Source organism: Rhineura floridana, chromosome 4, assembly GCF_030035675.1.
Source record: "Rhineura floridana isolate rRhiFlo1 chromosome 4, rRhiFlo1.hap2, whole genome shotgun sequence".
NCBI classification, from domain to species: domain Eukaryota; kingdom Metazoa; phylum Chordata; class Lepidosauria; order Squamata; family Rhineuridae; genus Rhineura; species Rhineura floridana.
The window spans coordinates 116,189,933-116,203,960 of NC_084483.1; the positions used below are offsets into that span (position 1 = coordinate 116,189,933).

Genomic DNA, 14,028 nt, shown 5'->3' on the forward strand with positions numbered 1-14,028 from the left:
TCTTCTCAAGATTATTTACAAATCTCAAGATTTTTTACAAAACCAGCTAAAATAGGGTTAAGAACAGTACAGCCCCCCATAAGTTTAAATACAATACAAATTGAACACCTAAGGGTTAGTTTAAGAGAATTAGTTTAATGAATCCAAAGTGAGTCTACCCAATATGATTCTAAATAGCGTGGATCAGTCTTGTGGTAGCATACAAGCATAAAGGTTTTTAATAAATCACTTCAGTTCTGTAGTGAGTGCTGCTTGTAACGTGATGCTTCCATAGCCAAGTAGTGTACTGTTAGCAAAGAAAGATTAATTGAAGTTTGAGCAAATTGCTACTTGACATTGTTTTCACATCTCTCTAAAATTAGTCATGGAAGTTGGCAAGAGTGAGGATGATGTTCTAAGGTTTCATGATACTTAATAGGCCACTTAACTTTTTTAAAAAAACCCAATGTACACACTCAGCTTTCACCATTCTGTAGCTGAAAGCACAAAATGATAATTTACAGTGCAATTATGTATGTCTACTTAGAAGTAAGTCTCATTTGGTTCAATGAAACGTGTGCAGATAATGTTCTTTCTCTGTGGTTTGGTTAATAAGGCAGGCATTAATCCGTTTTAAATAATTTAAACTATTAAATATTTCTCGTGTGTTGAGGGTGAAGTAAGGCTTCATTACTTCCCCCAGGCACCTGGTTGGCCACTGTGAGAACAGGATGCTGGTCTAGATGGGCCACTGGCCTGATCCAGCAGGCTCTTCTTATGTTCTTGTTGGCTTGAGGATACCAGTTATGTCCTTGTACCAGAGACAAACTTCTAAGTGTGGTGTGACTGTTCACTTACAGAAGGAATATTTTATCAGTCAAACAGGGAGGGAGGCAATTTTCAGTGGTGCAACATCCTGCCCCCCCCCATCTACTCTGTTTGCAGCCTAGTTGTATGAGCTGGATGAGGGCCAATAAACTGAAGCTGAATACCTTTAAGTTGGAGGCCAGGTAATTCTTATGTCTAGGAACTGGGTGTGCAGCCTGTTCTAGATACTTGTTTGTAAGTCGGGGCTGCCCTTGAAGATGACCATGAAGCTTTAATTGATGTAGAATCTGGCCACCAGAATGTTAAGCGGAGCTATCAGATGAGATTATATTACTACATTGATTCTGAGGGAGCTGCGCTGACTGTCTACTTGTTTCTGGGCCCAATTCATAGTGTTTGTTTTCACCTTTTAAAGCCCTAAAAGACTTCAGACTAGGGTTGCCAGGTCAGAAGCATCCCAAAACCTGAGATTTTAGGGGTGGGCCCGAGTGATGTCACGGGGCGGGCCCGAGTGATGTCATTAAGCGTGATACATTAAGCATCAATCGCAGTTGCTTGGAGCGTACAATTAAAAAAAATCTGACTGGAAATTAAGCTAGACATCTTAGCTAAAAGATGGAGCCTGGGTAGGGAACATTTAATCTAGCTTACTTGCTTTCGGCAAGAAGGGTTTAAGTGCCTTCAGGCCAGGCCAGGCCAGTCACCAGAAGGCCACTGTAGGAAGAAAGGAGCCTAGTGTTCTGGAGATGTTAGATGGGAGCATTAGGGATTAAAGATGGATGCCCCTGAAGGCTGCAATTCTAAACACACTTACTAAGGGACTAAGCCCCCATAGAACTCAACAGGACTTACTTCTGAGTAGATATAGTTTGGATTGTGCTGTTGGTAAAGCTTGACTAGGGATCCTCTGCAAAGACATCCATATCCAAGCAGGGTTGGCAACCCCCTGCCTGGAATGCCCTGCCCTTATCTTTTAATGTGGCTGCTCCAAACTTTTTTACAGATTTGACCCTTCACTTCAGAAAGAGGTCTGAGAAATGAGTAAGAGTAAGAAGATTCTCTACCCTTTCTGTCTGCATAGATGCCCTCATCCTTCCCCTGCGCCCAGCAGAAGCTCTGGGCCAGGTGGGATGCAGTGGCATCTCATAGAGGACACCCTCCCCTTTCATGGGGTGTATGATTTGTCCTGGCCCAGAGCAGATTTTGGGGTGGGCACCCCCAATTACTTATTTTTCCTGTATGTTTTGGTCTGCTTTGATTTTGCATAGATGCCCTCCTCCGTGCCCTGTGCCCAGCAGAAGCTCTGGGCCAGGCGGGATGCAGTGGCATCTTGTAGAGGACACCCTTCCCTTTCCTGGGCTATATGATTTGACCTGTCCCAGAGCAGAGTTTGGGGTGGGCACCCCCAGTTACTTATTTTTTATTTTATGACATCATTAGGTATTTATGATAATATCAGAAGCCTGATGATTTTGATTGCATAAATGTATTGTTATCATTGATGGGGAGAGTCCCCCGATCACAGTGATATGTCATACAGGGTACCCCAACATATATTTTGGGGTTCAGAGACATGTTAAGTTTGGTTTGAGTTCCTGTAGCTATCAACTCTTCTTCTTTGTTAGTGTTTTGAACTTTCAAGCAAATAAGGAACTGGGAACTAGGAACCAACTTCAGCGTCGTATCAGTTAAATAGATTAAACAGTCACGGGGGGCTGACGTTTTGGTGTATATCTCGGGAACCAGACCACCTAGAAACTTTTTTTTTTTATTGTAGCGGAAAGTCTGGAGATTAAGGGGTGCTAGCCAGAGAGCCAGAGGGGGCCCCAAAAACCGGAGACTCCGCCCAAAAAACGGAGACATGCTAACTCTACTTCAGACCCAAATTTTGTCTCTTCCTTATACCAACCTGCCCATGTACCCTTAAACCAATGCCTGTATCTGCTGGGGAAACTTTTCTAAAAAGTATTTTCTACAGTATGTGTCAATGAAGGAGAGAGCCTTCTCTGTTATGGTACCTCGAATGTGGAACATCCTCCCCGTGATTGATACTGATTCTGTTATCCTCTCAGCACCAGGTCAAAATGTTTCTATTTGGCTGGGCAGTTTAGTTGTTGTTTAGCCTGTACTATTGTATTTTGCTGCCTGTTTTGATCAGATTTTTAGTATATATTTTATGGTTATATCTGTACTGGTATGACCATTTTTGACCTTATTTTGTATACCACCCTGACATCTGATAAAGGGTAGTTTAAATATTATTTTACAACTTGTAAAAAAAAAATGTCAGGATGGCAGGGATGGAATTGTTCAGTTGGCATTTGCTTGAATGTCTGGGTATGATGCTGTGCAAACACTCAAGAGTAATGCTGCAATCCAATACATGTCTACTCAAAAGTAAGCTCCATTGGGTTCACTGGGACTTACTCCCAGGTAAGTGTGTATTGGTTTGCAACCTTACTGAACTTGGTGGGACTTCCTTCACTGTATGGAGAGATGAGAGTGTGTAGAAACCTCTGATTTTTTGCATGGCTAGAAGGTAATCTACTGCACACAGGTAAGAGTCACAGCCATTGCTCCACCTACTTTGGCTTCCAGCCCTGCACACAGCTTCCATTATTTATTATTTATTAAATTTATATCCAGGAGCCCTGGTGGCAAAAAGGCGCTATAAAATCTATAAAACATCTTCTAGAACATTTTAAAAGCAATATATCTTTTAAAAAAAAATCTTAAAAATATCTTTAAAAACAATTCCAACACAGATGCAGACTGGGATAAGGTCTCTACTTAAAAGGCTTGTCCATGGGGCCCCCAGAAGTTTTTCCATGAGGGCATATGTCTTTTGGACTGGAAAAAGGTTGTTCGCTCCTCCCTTAAAAGAATGAGACCACTGTACAGTGTTTCAAGTGCTTTGTTTTCACAACTTGCTTTACTGTTTTGACTTGGATACCATAATAGTTGCCAATAAATGATTTGCTGTTTTGCAATGATGTATTGATTTGCCTTTGATTAACTGGCTAAGGAAAGCTCAGTGGTCACTAGCTGGACTTTTTAATAACTTTTTCACTCCAGAGAGCTTATGCTAAGAAAACATTTGTTAGGGCATATGTATTGCTTCAACCTGGGTAGCTAATCTGTGGCTCTCCTGTTGTTTGTGGACTCCAACTCCCATTAGTCCTAGCCAGTATGTTCAAGGACATGTCTGATGCCAGATTTTAGGAGGCCCTCGGCATGGTGCTGCTGATGGGTCATCACTCCCCCAGTGAGATCACACTTTTCTTTTCTGCTGCCACCACAGCTGCAATGCTAGTTGCCACTCCCTCGCCAGGCCCCTGGCATTTTAGTAGTGTCTGGGTAGTGCTGCTGCTTTTGAATAGGAGCCAAGCTTGGTACCCGTCTGCAGTGGCCATCCATCATTTTAATTTACCCAAAATACAATGCCCCAGCCTATAAATCTGTGAATTTACTGTATATAAATTAAAAAGGTAGATGGCCACTGCAGATGGGAGCCAAACGTAGCTTCCATTCAGAAGCAGCACTGCTGCCCGCCCTCCACTGAAATGGTCATCCGAATGCCTAACAAGGAGAGTGTTAAAGTAGACAGCTGGTCTAGATCAGTGAGGGGAACTTATGAACCACTGGGGCATTCAGCCAGTGGCCAGCCTGGCTGACCTGGTGCTGGGTCTGGTCAGGGATGATGGGAGTTGTAGTCAAACATCTGGAGGGTTACAGGTTGCCCATCCTTGCTTTAAATGAACCCAATGCTGATTTCCCTATCCGTTTAAGCTGTTGCTACTTTACTTAAGCTCACTGCCATATAATAGGGTCTGCAAATTCTTTGTGCTTGCATATATTAATCCGTTAGCTTTGTTGCCATTTTGCTGAAGTGTTTTAGAGGATGTGTGTGAAAAAGTTTGTAATAGTATCCTGAACTTTAGAAAAGTATTCCTCTGTGTGAGAATAGTTTCCTTTGTTTATGTCCCTCAGGTTTCACTGAGTTGGTCTGGGCTGAGATGCCAGATAAAACACCAGAGGGTAAAGAAACCTTATCCAGGAGTGGAGGTAGGTATTGTTTTTCTCTTGAGAAATCTTTCCTTTCTTTCTTTCTTTCTTTCTTTCTTTCTTTCTTTCTTTCTTTCTTTCTTTCTTTCTTTCTTTCTTTCTTCCTTCCTTCCTTCCTTCCTTCCTTCCTTCCTTCCTTCCTTCCTTCCTTCCTTCCTTCCTTCCTTCCTTCCTTCCTTCCTTCCTTCCTTCCTTCCTTCCTTCCTTCCTTCCTTCCTTCCTTCCTTCCTTTCTTTCTTTCTTTCTTTCTTTCTTTCTTTCTTTCTTTCTTTCTTCTCAGAATACATATCATAAGATAATATCATTCCCTTTTTTGTGAATTTGCCTTCTGAATATTCTGTTTCTTCCCTTCTTTTGTTTATGATTACAAAGAAAAGTTTCATTGATAAAAAATGTGTCATGTGGGGAGGTGAGAGATTCATATAATATTGGGTTGGATGGGCTCATCAAGTTCTTATCTTTCTGGAGTGTGGGTATGCATGTGCATTTGGTAAGTCTTTTTTGGTGATATCTAATGTTGTACAAGTGGATGTCCACTCATGCAACAGTTCTTCACCTTCTCTTCCTCCAGCCTCCGCATCATTCCTTGCTCCCCCCATCTGCTCTGGATGCTTCCCCAACCCTCCAGATAGATTTGGGGTGTGCACACAGGGCTGCAGGAGGGAAGATAGGAAGGGGAACTCCTGTCACACAAGCTGAAGTCTATTCTGCTTGTGAATTGACACATTTGTCTATCACTGTGTATATTTTGGTACCAGAACAAAATTTAAAAGACAGTGTAATCCTGTACGTATCAGCTTGGAAGTAGGTTCCATTGAATTATATGAGGCTTGCTCCTAGGTAAGTGGGTATAGAATTGCAGCCAGAATAGTAGTGAAGGCAATTGGTGTTACATCAGGTGATGACACTTTAACATATGCTTCACATCTGGATTTTGTAATGGTCAACACAATAAAATAACCAAAACAAGGCAAGTGTTAAATTCTGTATTTTCCATGTTGATCTGGAATTTGTTGTGCTGCTCTCTAATTTTAGAAGATGGTGAAGATAACTGAAGTTGTATCTGGTCATGGCAAAGAACAGAATTTGGGGCAATTCTGTGTAACATGGTTATTTGGGTGGGGAAAGTATTGTGCCATTTACCACTTAGATACCTCTATCACATTTCACCTCTCACAGTTGGGGAGAAAAAATAAGTGTAGAGGGGACTATGTAACATGCAAATGACAGCCACTCCAAAATCAATCTCCAATTGGCAATAAATCTAATTATAATTGGCTAATATAATTATGGAGAAAATGGCTTCCTGTAATCATTCTCTCTCATCAAAGAGGAAAGGGAGAGCGCTTCCTCATATGAAGCCTGTACTGTTCACCTTTCAAAGGATGCTGCATAAGGTGTGTCACCTCTTCCAAGGTGCTGAAGCACCTTGGACATCTCCTTGAAAATTCAGACTAAAACACCAGAGTGGATTCCACTGTCCCACAGACATAAAGCCACCAGCCACCACTGAGCAGAGGTTTGATAGTGAACCTGCAAGATGCAAAAAGCTTCCAGGCAAGAATGGGAATATTACTGTTAATGTACTGTATTGACATTTCTATAGAAGTCTGACAAAGTGTTTTTCAGATTTTTATTGCTTTGTGGACTTTGTCTTTTATGTGAAATTAAATGTTAGAACTCACAGTGCTTCAAAAATAGAAAAGGAGGGTGCTATGATGAAAGAAGAGTCTAAAAAAGCATTAAACGATTAGTTTTTGTACTCTTTACAAAATAAAAAATTAACAGTGAAACTTTTATCTTGCAATATAAGTTGCTGCTCTCTAATATGTGCTGATACATGCTGATATTTAATATTTCAACATGCAGACTTGTTAACAGATCATTTGTTTCCTTGCCTGCTGAATACTGAAAATTGACTTGTTGCTAGAAATTAGACTGAAAGCAACCAGTTTGTCTTGGTTTTCCCCCCAGCCTTGGTTCACATATCTTGCTTGCCAAAACACATTTTAAGTTTTAATGGACTTCTCAGTTCATTATCTAAATCTGTTTATGTTCATTTCAGTGTCTAGGCAGTAAAATCTCTCCCCACTCCCAGCACAAGGAAAGTACAGGTGCTAGTCTGATGATGGGAGTTGTAGTCCAGCATCATCTGCATGGCCACAGGTTCCCCATCCTTAGACAAAGAGAAAGTTTATGGCAGCTGGCTTATCAAAAGCTTAGATCTTGAGATCAAAAGCTAATATTTTTTAGGAGCACCATTTTAGGTGTTCACCTTACAAATATAAAATGTGACAGAATTTGAATGTGGATGATTTTACTGTTTTAAGTTGCTTTTATACTTGTTGATGTATTTTTATATTTGTGTTTACTTTTTCTGTAAGCCGCCTTGAGGGCCGTTTGGCTGAAAGGCAGGGTATAAATAAACATTAAGATAAGATAACATACTTATGTGAAAAGCAGTATCTAAGACTGTAATCCAATACACAATTTCCTGGAAGTAAGTTCCATTGCACCCAATGGAGCTTACTTCTGAGTAAACATGTACTAGATTAAAGCCTTAGACTTTTAATAAATAAATACCCCCCAAAACCCCCCACATGTATCATGCCCCAGGAAGCAACATTTAGCTGCATCTCCCTTTTGAATGTACTTTCAGTGACAATCTAGGTTTTCTTCTCTGTAATGTGTGAAATGGTCTGAAGATGTACACCTAAACCACTTACAGGTTTTTTACAATCAAGCAGTAAATAAATTTTGTTAAAAGAACAAACAAAGTGAGTTCTCAGAAATAGCCAATGAGTTGATAGACTCGTGTCTTGGCTGTACCATTTCTGAGTGCAGGTATAAGTTTGCATGAATGCTCCTCTGTATAAACAAAGCAGATCAAAGCAGGTACATTGAAAACAGATGCCACGGCAAAGGTTCTCGCTTGGCCTTCCTACCATCTTAACTTTCTTTGGGTATGAATTTGTTTTGTGGTAGCATTCTGTCATGGGAGCTCCTCACTTGCAGTTTGAAAAAAGATGTGGTGCTTGTCTGTAAGAAAGTTAGGAGACCAGTGGTACTTGCTACCGCAAACCTTTTTAGAGCCCCATCTTCAGCTGCTCTTCCACAGAGTGAAGATAATGTGCAGTTTTATTGTCTTCAGTAGAATAAATACAATGCATACAACTCAATGAATACAACTTTTTGAATGAAGTCTATTTTGCTTGATGTAGCTACATTCAGCTGTGACAATAAAAAAACCAGCCCTTTTTATTTAAATACCTTTCTGGTTGATATGTTTGTTAAATCATTATTGCAATCATACATGTTTAAATGAGCAATAAAGAGAAGCAAACAAAAGAGAATAGAGTCTTGTAATTATTTTACTAAAACTTGGTCCTTGACTTGAGAGCTCTTGAGTAGGCAGAATGTTTGTTCTTTGTCTCCTCTCCCACCAAGCCCTTTTGGTCAACAAAAATGACCTATAAAAGTTATGGTCTACTTTATCTCATCAAAGTGGTGGTGGTGTGTGTACATGAAGAATATACAGAACATGTTTTTGAGGGATCTAAATGCATTCTTGTGTTAATCGTAGCCAAAAAATCCACTCTTTAGTGGACGACTATTGCACTTGTCCACAGTTGAACACAAGTGTGGTGCAAGAATAGATTGTTATGCAGATTATTATTCTAGATTTTTCTTAAATTAGTAAGCCTACTTTTATTTATTTATTTATTTATTGAATTTTTATACCGCCCCACTAGCATAGCTCTCTGGGCGGTGTACAACAAATATGAATGAATACAATAAAATCACATAAACAATACAAAACAGATATATATAGAAATCCACAATCTAAAACCAGATTAAAAACATATATAGAAAAAATTAAAATGCCTGATAAAATAGGAAGGTTTTAACTTGGCGCCAGAAAGATAGCAGCATCAGCGCCATTCATATCTCTTTGGGAAGACTGTTCCACAGTTTGGGGGCCACCACTGAGAAGGCCCTAGTTCTTGTTACCATCCTCCGAGCTTCCCTATGGGTCGGAGCCCAGAGGAGGGCCTTCGATGTTGAGCGCAGTGTACAAGCAGGTTCATATCAGGAGAGGCGTTCCAATAGGTATTGTGGTCCCACGCCGTATAAGGCTTTATAAGTTAAAACCAGCACTTTGAATCTGGCCCGGAAGCATATAGGTAGCCAGTGCAAGCAGGCCAGAACAGTTGTTATGTGTTCGGACTGCCTGGTCCTCATCAGTCTGGCCGCTGCATTTTGCACCAGCTGTAACTTCCGGACCGTCTTCAAAGGCAGCCCCACGTAGAGCGCATTGCAGTAGTCCAATCGGGAGGTTACCAGAGTGTGAACAACTGAGGTGAGATCCTCTCTGTCCAAATAGGGACGTAGCTGGGCTACCAACCGAAGTTGGTAGAACGCATTTTGTGCCACCGAGGCTACTTGAGCCTCAAGTGACAGAAAAGGATCTAAAAGTATTCCCAGACTACGAACCTGCTCTTTCAGGGGGAGTGTAACCCCATCTAGAACAGGATGAATATCCACCATCTGATCAGAGAAACCACCCACCAACAGCATCTCAGTCTTGTCTGGATTGAGCCTCAGTTTATTAGCTCTCATCCAGTCCATTATCGCAGCCAGGCAACAGTTCAGCACATTGACAGCCTCACCTGAAGAAGATGAAAAGGAGAAGTAGAGCTGCGTGTCATCAGCATACTGATAACGCACTCCAAAGCTCCTGATGACCACACCAAGCGGCTTCATGTAGATGTTAAAAAGCATGGGGGACAGAACTGACCCCTGCGGGACTCCATATTGGAGAACCCACGGTGTCGAGCAATGTTCCCCAAGCACTACCCTCTGGAGACGACCTGCCAAGTAGGAGCTGAACCACTGCAAAGCAGTACCTCCAACACCCAACTCCACAATTCTCTCCAGAAGGATACCATGGTTGATGGTATCAAAAGCCGCAGAAAGATCAAGGAGAATCAACAGAGTTACACTCCCTCCGTCCCTCTCCCGACACAGGTCATCATACAGGGCGACCAAGGCTGTCTTAGTGCCGAAACCGGGCCTAAAACCTGATTGAAATGGATCTTCCAGTGTTCACATTTAGTGAGCTCTTATCTTGGCAAGACTGAGCATATGAATGAGAACCGAAGCAATCTAAAATAACTTCTGTATAAATCAGTGGGAAGGAACTTGATTGACATTAATCCTCACAGCAGAAACATTATTTTCATATGCTGAAATCTATGAGAGCTAGAAACTTAAAAAAAATGCATCTGAGTTTATCATCATTTCAACAGAAGTGTGTTGGTCGCATAATGAAGCCTTGGGGTTGGGGAGGAATTGCTTGCCACCCAGAAGCTAAAGTTGTGTATGTCTCCACCCATAGTGCAAAGGTTACAGTAAGTTTGATTGCCAAGGTAATTTATGTAGTATAAGATTGGCACAAAAATGGCATGGAATGAGAGTCCATTTGTAAGCTGCCGCATAAGAATCAATTTACGTATGGCCTTTACAAGGAAACCTTTTTGCAGCTCGTCCTCTTTTTAGTTTCTATTTGTGTATCAGCCTGTATTACACCAGGAAATCCTGACCCGCTTTCCTGGTATGGTTTGTTGCCAGGCTGTTTCCTTCACAGCTGGCTAGTTTGTGGGATGTAGTAAACTAATAAGCTGTTCTTATTCTCCTGGTAAGCCAGAATTTTTTTTCACATTCTTATGAAAACTGTTTCCCCCAGGTTTTGCAGTGCATCTGGATAAACCACCATTTTTAGCATCTCTTCCGGGACAGCTGTAGGAGACAAATTTATCCAGACTCTTTGTATTCCTTTTTTAATGTATTTATTAAATAATCTCATGTGTCTGTATATATCCAAAAAAAGACCTGGTTCGTGATGATTTATAATGCACGCAGATTGCTGCAAATGGAGAATAAACTTCTTGTATAGATAAAAGACTTAAAGGCCTAATTAATAATAATTCAAATGAAATTGCAGAAGAAAGAAAATTCTTCCAATATCCTCTTTTTAAGAAAGGTGTGCATCTTCTCTGCAGTTTCTCTTGAATTATATCTATGCAGACTGAGCCAGATGCCTGTATGTGTAAGGAGTAGTAAGATTAAGTTGTCACACAGCATCTAACTTATTTCCATTTTCCTCCCTGAGTGGGCTGTAATGAGACACTCTGGACCACCAGAGTAGCTAATCTGCCCTACTCAGCAGGGTGCTACGTCCCTTGATATAAGTAACATTAGACAGCCTTTCTGCATCATCCTCTGAATGCAAATAGAGTTTGAGTCATTCTTTGGAAAAAAGGGAAAGCCTTCCCACTTTTGATCATGTCTTGCTGTAAAGATTGAAGCTTAGGTGTAGCTTATATATTACGTTTTGATCTATTTGATGCACCAGAGTCCTCTTGTGATATTTATTTATATAGAATTTTTTGTCCTCCATTTCTAGCGTCTATGCACCACTCAGGACATCTTAGTACAATTCAGAATCGATAGTATCGTAAAATATGATAAATATGCAGCATTAAAGTGCAACAAAGGCAGATACCACAGATATGCCATGATGTTTATAGCAGATACTTGCGTAAAGGCCTGCCAGAAAAATATATTTACCAACCAGCAAGAGAGAGCCCAAGGAGGGTGGCATCCATACTTAATAGGGCAAGATGTTCCACCATATTGGGGCAGCCATTAAAAAGTTTGTACCTTTTGTTGCCATCAGTTGTGCCTCCATATTAGGTGAATCACAGAAGGACCTCTCCTCTGATCCTAGGGAGCAGGCAGGAAGGTATGGGAGGAGGTGATTATTCAAGTATCCTAGACTGAAGGTACTCCCCAATACTTTCATCTGTTTCCAGAAAAAAAAATGCCATTGGGTTGCAGGCATTGCAAGATAGGTGCAACATGGTGCCATAGATGTGGTTGCTGCTGCATTCTGAAGCAAATGCAGCTTTTGAAGATTTTTCTAAGGTTGCCCCATGTATAGCATACTGCTGTAATCTGATCTTGATTTAACTAAGGTTTTTTTTAACCATAGGCAGGTCTGACTTTGTTAGGAACTGGTCATTGCTGAGTCCAGGACACTTTCAAACTGTGAATCTGTGTTTTTTTTCAAGTGGAGTACCACCCTGTCCAAAACAGGTTGAATCCCAAAGCTAATCTCCCTCCTGATCAGAAAATCTGTTTTGTTTGGATTAAGCTTCTGTTATTCCTCATCTAGCTGCGTAGCACCTCCAGGTACCAGTTCAGAACCCCAATAGATTCCTTTGTATTAGATGAAAAGTGAAATAGAGCTGTGTGGAGTGTCGGTGGGTGGGCAGTGAGGACAGGGCGGTGTTGTATACTTCACTTCTGGATGCCAAGCATCGCGGTTCCTTACCAAGAGGAGAGGGCGTGAGGTGTGGGAAGCAAGGTGTAGGAGTGGTGGTGGCCTGGACACAGGAGCATTGGATTGCTCCACTGCCATGCCTGCAGCGTGCTGGCTGCGTTTTGCCCCTCCCCCTCTTGTAAGCAGCAGCAACGCTTGGTGTCCAGAAGCCAGGAACTCAACACAACCTCCCTTTCCCTGCAGGTTGTCTAGTCCAAACTTTAGCATCTTCTAGAGCTAATATAAAACTTAGTTTTGTTGAAGCATACACACAGTGGCTCGGGCTGACTATTGAGGATGTTTATGTATAGAAGACTTCCCCAACTTGGTGTCTTCCACTTGTTTTGGACTGCATCGTTCATCATCCAGTATAATCAATGATCAGGGATGATATGAGTTCTAGTCTGAAACATCTGGAGAGCACCAGGTTGGGAAGACCTGCTTTATAATATCTTCTTTGTCTTTATATTCTGATATATGTGGGCTGCATTTACCAGTGGAATGAACATCATTGACATAACAGGTTCCCCCTGTGTGCCCCCCAAATCTTTTCTGGAGAGTTGGGTGGAGAATAGATTTGGGGAATGTGGGGGGCTGCAAGACCTGAGGAGGAGGAAAAGATGAAGTCTTATTGCTTGAGCAGGTCCCACTTCTACCATATTGGATGTCACCTAACAGACTAAGCAAAAGCTTTCAGTACTTGTGAACATGTTCACAGTGCTTGAAGTAGGCAGGGCTTGCAGTCTGAAGTGTTGTGGTTTTTCTTCATTTTTTATTTTCAGGTGTAGGGGTTGATTTTTATTGGGACTGCAGCACACAAGGAAATATAACCTTGCCTTTCTTGCCATGAACGCAGTGAAAATCACAGCCCTCCTCCCATGCTAGAGTTAGGTGCTGTTGGTGGTTAAGTACTGAGAAAAGCTGCCAGATTTGAATTGTGCTACCTCTTCTCAAACATAATCTTAACTTTAAAAAAAAAATAGCAGTAGGAAAATTGCTCTCTAAACTACTAAGCAGATTGGCTCTTTGAATCTTGGTGTAAGGAAATGTAAATACTAAGTAAGAAAAAAGGTTTTTAAAGGCATTTGAATACTTATCTAAAGTACATTAATATATTTGGAGTTTTATTCACCAGCTCTATTTCTTTCCCAGTCTACATCTGTATTGGAATTGTTTTTAGATGTTCTTAGAGACTTTAATTGTTTAATTGTTTGTATGTTTGCCCCCTGGGTTCTTTTGGGAGGAAGGGCGGGATATAACTTTAATAAATAACAGATTTAACAAATAAACATTAGGGGTTTGCCTGTCATTTTAAAGATGGCTATATTTCTTTTGAAGAAGCATGAATCCTTAAAGCACTTCGGTATCACATGTTGGAGAACAAAATTCAGGCCAATGGGTGGATTTGGCAAATGGATCTTTGCTAGTGAAAGGTACTAAATGTGTAAGATGATACATATGGCAAAGTGAAATATTAAATATCTTTTTCTAAAAATAGCCATGAATTTACTGTGTTTACCCTTCTTAGCAGCAGTTTGGATTTGTATACAAAAATAGCTGATGCTGATCAAAGCTTCCATGTATTGTAGATTATGAGGATCACCTCACATGATTACAGAATTCCTAGGGGAAAGGCACCTCTGGGTAAGAAATAACAGGTGAATAGACTGTAAACTATGACATCTGATTATTACATATGCAGATATTTGGTTGGTTTTTGCTGTGGATACGTGATGAGGAAAGCTGTGTGCATGTATGCACCGATCACTGAC

General features: G+C 40.9%; 1 protein-coding gene across 9 annotated transcripts in view; it reads left to right on the forward strand.

Annotated features, from left to right (window-relative positions):
* PLEKHG1 (pleckstrin homology and RhoGEF domain containing G1) overlaps positions 1–14,028 on the forward strand; it is a 170,434-nt gene that overhangs the window by 44,983 nt on the left and 111,423 nt on the right. For 7 of the 9 annotated variants that reach the window (XM_061624114.1, XM_061624115.1, XM_061624121.1 and 4 more), the window contains one exon: positions 4,798–4,872. In XM_061624114.1, the coding sequence (XP_061480098.1) occupies positions 4,824–4,872 (49 nt within the window). In that variant the 5' untranslated portion in view covers positions 4,798–4,823. Of the gene's footprint in view, positions 1–4,797; positions 4,873–13,879; positions 13,901–14,028 lie in introns of those variants that run through there. The other 2 variants (XM_061624110.1, XM_061624116.1) reach the window with 1 other exon arrangement.